At 51.3% G+C, this 6,582-nt stretch overlaps 1 protein-coding gene across 1 annotated transcript in view; it reads left to right on the top strand.

Moving 5' to 3' along the window:
- Nucleotides 1–6,582, top strand: part of RGS9 (regulator of G protein signaling 9) — a 77,869-nt gene that overhangs the window by 52,647 nt on the left and 18,640 nt on the right. The window contains exons 13-14 of the mRNA XM_077780334.1: nucleotides 83–198; nucleotides 4,558–4,645. Coding sequence (XP_077636460.1) covers nucleotides 83–198; nucleotides 4,558–4,645 — 204 coding nt within the window. The remainder of the gene's footprint in view (nucleotides 1–82; nucleotides 199–4,557; nucleotides 4,646–6,582) is intronic.

The raw sequence follows: 6,582 nt of genomic DNA, 5'->3' as shown, positions 1-6,582 counted from the left end.
ACCTCCCCCCCCCTGCCGCCCCCGGCACAGCCCCTGCCTTGCATTGCATGTCTGGTGCATTTACAAGTCATCATCCTTGCAGGGTGGAAATCCCAACCAAGATGCGGGTGGAACGATGGGCTTTCAACTTCAGCGAGCTGATCCGAGACCCCAAAGGCCGACAGAGCTTCCAGTACTTTCTCAAGAAGGAATTCAGTGGTGGGTCTTGTGATTTCTCTTACACGTTTTTTGTTTGTTTTGTCGGTTTTTTGTTTTTGTTTTTACAATTTTTTACTTTTATAGAAACACGCCTGTTCTGTCTGGCAAAGGTTTCGAGGATTTCTCGCCAGATGGTGTCACCGCTCTGCGTATGCGCGCTCTTCCACACGCTCCTCTTGGACGTGTCATTTCCATCCCTTTACATCCAAAGTCAGGGGTGGGGATGGGGGGTGTCGATTCAGCTAACGAAACCCATCCGTGTTAGCATCACTCACATTTGCAAGGGCTCCGTCCCGTCCGGCAGCCTTCACTCCTCACCCTGATACGGGGGTCAGGGTCCGTGAGTCCCGCGTACTCTGCCGCAGGCCCTGGCCAGACCGGAAGCGGAAAATCAAGCTTTCTTCTTTTTGCCCTGCAGCCCGGTTTCCTTCAGCTCATTCCTCCTCTGTGCATTTGATTCAACTGGGGTATTTTATTTTTTTATGCTCTGCTTTTATTTATTTATTTTTAAGTAGTTTATTGTCAAGTTGGTTTCCATATAACACCCAGTGCTCATCCCACAAGTGCCCTCCTCCGTGCCCATCACCCCCTCCCCCGGCCCCCACCCCATCAGCTCTCAGTTCGTTCTCAGCATTCAGGACCCTCTCATGGTTTGCCTCCCTCCCTCTCCCCCACTATTTCCCCCCTTCTTCTCCCNGGGGGTGGGATCGCCACGGGTCTGAAAACTCCCCCCGGTGATTTTAGCACGTGGTTGTGCTTGGCTTCCTTGAGGGCCTTAGGAGTGTGCGGATTTTACAGGGACGGGTGGGGCCCCATTTTCTACTCCTGGTGTCTCAGAGGCACACTCTCTGGGGGTGCCAGCACGGGAGGGAGGCACTGGTAACTTTTGAAATCACATTGCCCCAAGAAACATCTGGGAAAATGAAAGGCCAGAGTAAAACCGGTTTTATCAGGCTGAACGTTCAATTGGCTTCACCAGCCTTTTGCTGAAATATGTGCTTTTATGGGATTCGTTCATCCGCTTACTGAACCCTCCAGCCCTGCAAAGCATCACATTTGAACCTCGATTCTCGGCTGCTCGATTGTCTAGGGGGTTGCTCTTGAACTAATCCTAGGGGACAGGCCATTAGCCTGTTTGCGTGATGCAGCACATCATATTATAATATGGATTCCTGACAATCCTTCTCTCTAATCAAGCCTAATTGCCATGATACGATAAAACCCAGAACAGATGATGGGAAAGGCCAGCTTTTAGCTGGGGCCCATGGAGCAAGCGGAGAATAAGAGGATAGGGTGCCATCTAGTGGCAAAATGACCAACCACACCCTGAGCTGATCCTATCCCATTACTTAGTGACCGCGAGATCCCGTTGAAAACATTTCCCTGTTAATTTCCCTGCAGTACTTACGCTGGGGCGCCTGGGTGGCTCAGTCAGGTAAGCATCCCTCCTGATTTCAGATCAGGTCATGATCTCACCCTCACAGCTCTGGGTTCAACCTCCATAGGGCTCTGTCTGCACCGCCCCCACAAATAAACATTAAAAATTAGTACTTCTGGTGATCTCATGAGATTCCCAAGGCTTCAGATATAAACAGGGAAGATGGGTCATCAGATTTCTTTTTTAATTAAAAATTTAAAAAATTGAGACAGACTTCACATACCATAAATACACAGACTATGTAATTCACATGCCATGACCCTTTTAAAGTATACAAACCAGTGATTTTTAGTGTGTTCACAAAGTCATACAACTGTCATTACTGTATAATTATACAACATTTTCACCACCTCAGAAAGAAACCCCTTACTCATTAAAAGTCGTTTCCTAGTCTTCTCTCTTCCTCTGCTCCTCTCTGCTCCCCCCCACCCCCACCCTGGTCCTCGGCAACCACTCATTTATTTTCTGTCTTCATGCATCTGCCTATTCTGGACATTTCCTAGAAATGGAATTATACACAGTGTGGCTTTTTGTCTTCTCTCGCACGACATAGTGTCTTCAAGGTTCATCTCTATTATAGCATCGAACAGTGCTTCATTTCTTTTTTTTTTAATATTTTTATTTATTTCTAGGAGAGAGAGAGAGAGACAGCATGAGCAGGGGAGGGTCAGAGAGAGAGGGAGACACAGACTCTGAAATAGGCTCCAGGCTCCGAGCTGGCAGTCAGCACAGAGCCCGACGCGGGGCTCAAACCCACGAACCGCGAGATCATGACCTAAGCGAAAGTCGGACGCTTAACCGACTAAGCCACCCAGGCGCCCCCGAACAGTGTTTCATTTCTTGTCATGACCAAATAATATTCCATCGTATGGCTATACCACATTTTGTCTACCGACTCATCATTTGGTGGCCCTTGGGGTCGTTTAGACTTTTTGGCTGTCGCGAATAATGCCGTTGTGCACATTCATGTCCACATTATTGTGTGCTCATTTAATGTTTTATGATAATAAAATATTCATAACACAAAATTATAATTTTAACCACGTTAACATGTATAGTTTGGTGGCGTTCAGAGTCTTCAACACTGCCATGCAGCCGTCTCTACCATCCAAATCCCAGAATTTTTTTGTCTTCCCCAGCTGTAACTCTGTCCCTATTAAACACTAACTCCCCATCCTCCCTTCCCCCAGCTCCCAGCGGCCACCATTTTACTTTCTGTATCTATGAATGTTACTGTCTTAAGTACCTCATATAAGTAGAATCATATATCTTTTTGTCCATTTGGACTGGCTTCTTTCAAGGTGCATCCATGTTGTAGCCCATGTTAGAATTTCATTCCTTGTTAAGGCTGAATCAGGCACCTGCGTGGCTCAGTCGGTTGAGCATCTGACTTCAGCTCAGGTTGTGATCTCAGGTTGGTGAGTCTGAGCCCCACGTCGGGCTCGCTGCTGTCAGCACAGAGGCCGCTTCAGATCCTCTGTTTCCCCTCTCTCTGTCCCTCCCCCACTCACACTCTCCCCCTCAAAAATGAATAAACATTAAACAAAAGAGGCTTAAGTCAGAATCATATTCCATTGTAGGTATAGAGCACGTTCTGGTTATCCATTCATCTGCTGATGGACGTTTTTGTCTCTCTCCTTTGGCTGTTGAGAATAATTGCTCATTTCATTTTAACCTAAAGCAATCCACTGTCTTTGCTGATGTGAAACTGATGGCCTTCACTTCAAAGCATCGCCGGCCTGTTTATTCATGCCTGTGGTCTCAGTCCTCAGAATGCCCTGAAGTCCATGCCGAGGAGGAGGGACCTTTACGGAGTTATGGGACAGACGTCAACTAGTTTAGGATCATTTCCATTCCGAAGCACCTGGGAATTCCAGAAAATGCTGTGAAAGGAGACGAGGGGGTGTTCTTGTCTACTTCCCCACACCACCGTGTGCTGCGATTTACAAGCATGCGCACATGTACACGCATACAATGCACCACCTACACATACGCACACACATATATAACACACACACACGCACACACGTGCACACGCTCACACACAGGCACTTGCTGTCCCGTTGCTGTGATCATCTTTATTTTCTCAGGCAAAAATGATGGCCTGGGATGATGGCGCCAGAGTATTCACCTTCCTTGTGGGTGCCGTGGAGACAGGTTAGGGAGCTTTAACCTGCAAGGAAGAGAAGGCTTGAGGCTCGCGAGGAGACTGGCTTTCCTTCTGGGCCCAGAGGAGCTGAGTCTGTCTGGCTCAGGCGACCCTCTGTCATGGCCCCAGCGGCCAGGCCTTGTCTGAGAGTCAGTCCTTCAGCATCACTGGTCAAGCAGCCTCTCTGGAAGGACTTCTGGCTGGAACATGCCCTGGGGGGCGCTAAGAAAGAGGGGGGAGTCTGTTCACGCCAAGGAGGCAGAAGCCACATGCAGTCACTGAACACGAGCAAAGCAAACAGGGGCCTTTGGGAAGAGAGCCTGTCATGTAGCAGTAGAGGTAATACGCTAACTTGTTCAGGCAATATTTGCTGCAGCCACATTCCGGGATGGGAAAGCCTGGGACAGCCCTAGGGGGGTTAGTAGGAGCCCTGACCTGTGCCCCGTTGGGGAAAGGACAGCATGCTCGTAGACAGGCATGGCTGTGAACACGGTGGATGCTGATCTGGTTCATCTCAAAGACCACGTGTAAGGCAGTGGCAGGTTTACAAAGTTCTCCCGGGCTCTGGAAGTAAGACGTGGCCCCCTCTCTTGAGGAGTGTTCTGTCTCCCTCACAGGGTGCCCTGGTTTGTCCCTCAGACGGAAGGTGCTTGCTCACTGGGCCGGGGACTGAATCCACCCCAACTCACCCGCCTCCTTTCTTTCTTCTTTTCTTCTCCCACCTTGGTTCCTGCTTGGCTTTCATCTGCGTGGACCCCTCCTCCCTGTGCAGGGGAGAATCTGGGATTCTGGGAAGCCTGCGAAGATCTGAAGTACGGAGATCAGTCCAAGGTCAAGGAGAAAGCGGAGGAGATTTACAAGTGAGCAGCAGCAGATTTGTTGGGAGAGCTGCCTCGGGGACCTCCGCTGCCCCCTCCCCCCCTCCTCCCTTGCATTTGAGGTTGAGATTGAACGGGAGGGACCACATTCCTGGTGTGGGCCTCTGTCACCGCACCTGCCTTGGTGCAGACAGATACCTCCTCGCTAAGGCTGGGGGCTTCCTCAGAAGAAAGTCTGGGAAGGCACATGCGGTCACTGCCCTGCACCAAGGGGGATGTGCTCAGGAGTTAAAGCCAGCTGCCCTGAGTTATCGTGCAAAGTGCTTTGTCTTTGACTAAACCCCCCCTAGATGTCCTGAGCAGGGTGTGTGCACGTGTGCATGCTTGAGAGAGAGGAGAGAGGCAACTGGTGGTATAGGAGATCTTCCGATCCCCAGCCACCTTACAGAAGTCTAGACCACGAAGAGAGGGAGGTCCCCCGAGCCTCTGGGTCCATGCGTCCAGCTTGGGGTACAAGTGTGCGCACATCTCCAATTTTGCACTTAATGGCCGTAGGCCCCACTTGCTCATTCTAGCAGAGTCTGTCTGCTCCGGCCCTGCCGTTTCCCCAAACTACCCTCCCTGTTACCAGGAATGAGGGTTCTGGTTCAGAGGGCCAGGCCTGCCTCTCCTGGCCCGGTGGAGAGGGAGGGGGACCCGGCGCCGCCGAGGGGCAGAGCCGTGAGATCCGCACCCTCGCTCCCCCCAACCGGGGCGGGCCTTGCCTTGCTGTGGTGGGACCCCCGCCCGTCCCTCCCCCTGCATTGCATGTAGCGAGTGCCCAGCACGGTCGGGTCGCACTCACATGCACCAGCCCTCGGCAGCCAGCAGACGGTGGCGCTGAGCTCAGGGCAGCAGGCCAGGCGCCCCCTCCCCTCCGTGCACTTGTCCATCGGCACCTCTGGCGTCCTTCCAGACTTCAGAACGGACCATGGTGACTTTGGGCAAGGCACCAATAACACTGAAGGCAAGAGCTCGAGGTTTCGTGCCTCATAACATGGAGGCTCCTGCACTTTCCCGACAATGTGCCCACCTCCCCCTGCACAGGGACTGTGCACACCAAGAGAGAGACAGGGGTGAGGGAGGGATTGTGGTTCCAGGAGGGTCCTGTGACATCCTTCTTCCCTGGAACAGTGACATCCGCCTCCCTTGCATGCACACACACACACACACACACACACACACACACACACCCTAACTCCAAGAATCCACTGTAAGAAAACTAGCCGCCTTCACCTTTATATCAGCTTTTTTTTTTTTAATGTTTTATTTATTTCTGAGAGAGACAGCGTGAGCAGGGGGGGGGTCAGAGAGAGAGGGAGACACAGAATCTGAAACAGGCTCCAGGCTCTGAGCTGGCAGTCAGCACAGAGCCCGACGCGGGGCTTGAACCCACGAACCATGAGATCATGACCTGAGCCGAAGTCGGACGCTTAAGCAACTGAGCCACTCAGGCACCCCTCTATCAGCTTTCTTTCTCCCCAGGCTCCCCAGGTCTGTAATCTTAGTCTGAATACCCAACTTAAAAAAATTTTTTTAATGTTTATTTATTTTTGAGAGAGATGGACAGAGAGTGAGTAGGGGAGGGGCAGAGAGAGAGGCAGACAGAGAATCTGAAACAGGCTCCAGGCTCCGAGCTGTAGGCACAGAGCCTGATGCGGGGCTCGAACTCATGAACTGCGAGATCATGACCTGAGCCGAGTCGGGTGCTTAACTGACTGAGCCCCCCAGGCGTACAGCTACAGAGTGTAGCAAAACATTCATGCATCTCCAACCCTGAAACAAGTCAGAAGAGGGACACTGGAGAGCCACATGCCTGAGTTTGGGTTCTCACTGAGGCCATCAGCAAGGACACCTGGATATCCACCCTCTAGGCTCTGGGACTGTGTGTTGCTGCCCCACCTGGCATTTGAGATTCATTTCTTTCTTTTTTTTTTTTA

This window comes from Crocuta crocuta, unplaced genomic scaffold (genome assembly GCF_008692635.1).
Source record: "Crocuta crocuta isolate KB4526 unplaced genomic scaffold, BGI_CrCroc_1.0 scaffold288, whole genome shotgun sequence".
Classification (NCBI taxonomy): Eukaryota; Metazoa; Chordata; class Mammalia; order Carnivora; family Hyaenidae; genus Crocuta; species Crocuta crocuta.
Note: the sequence above shows the minus strand (reverse complement) of the source record. Positions and strands in the feature narration are given on the sequence as shown.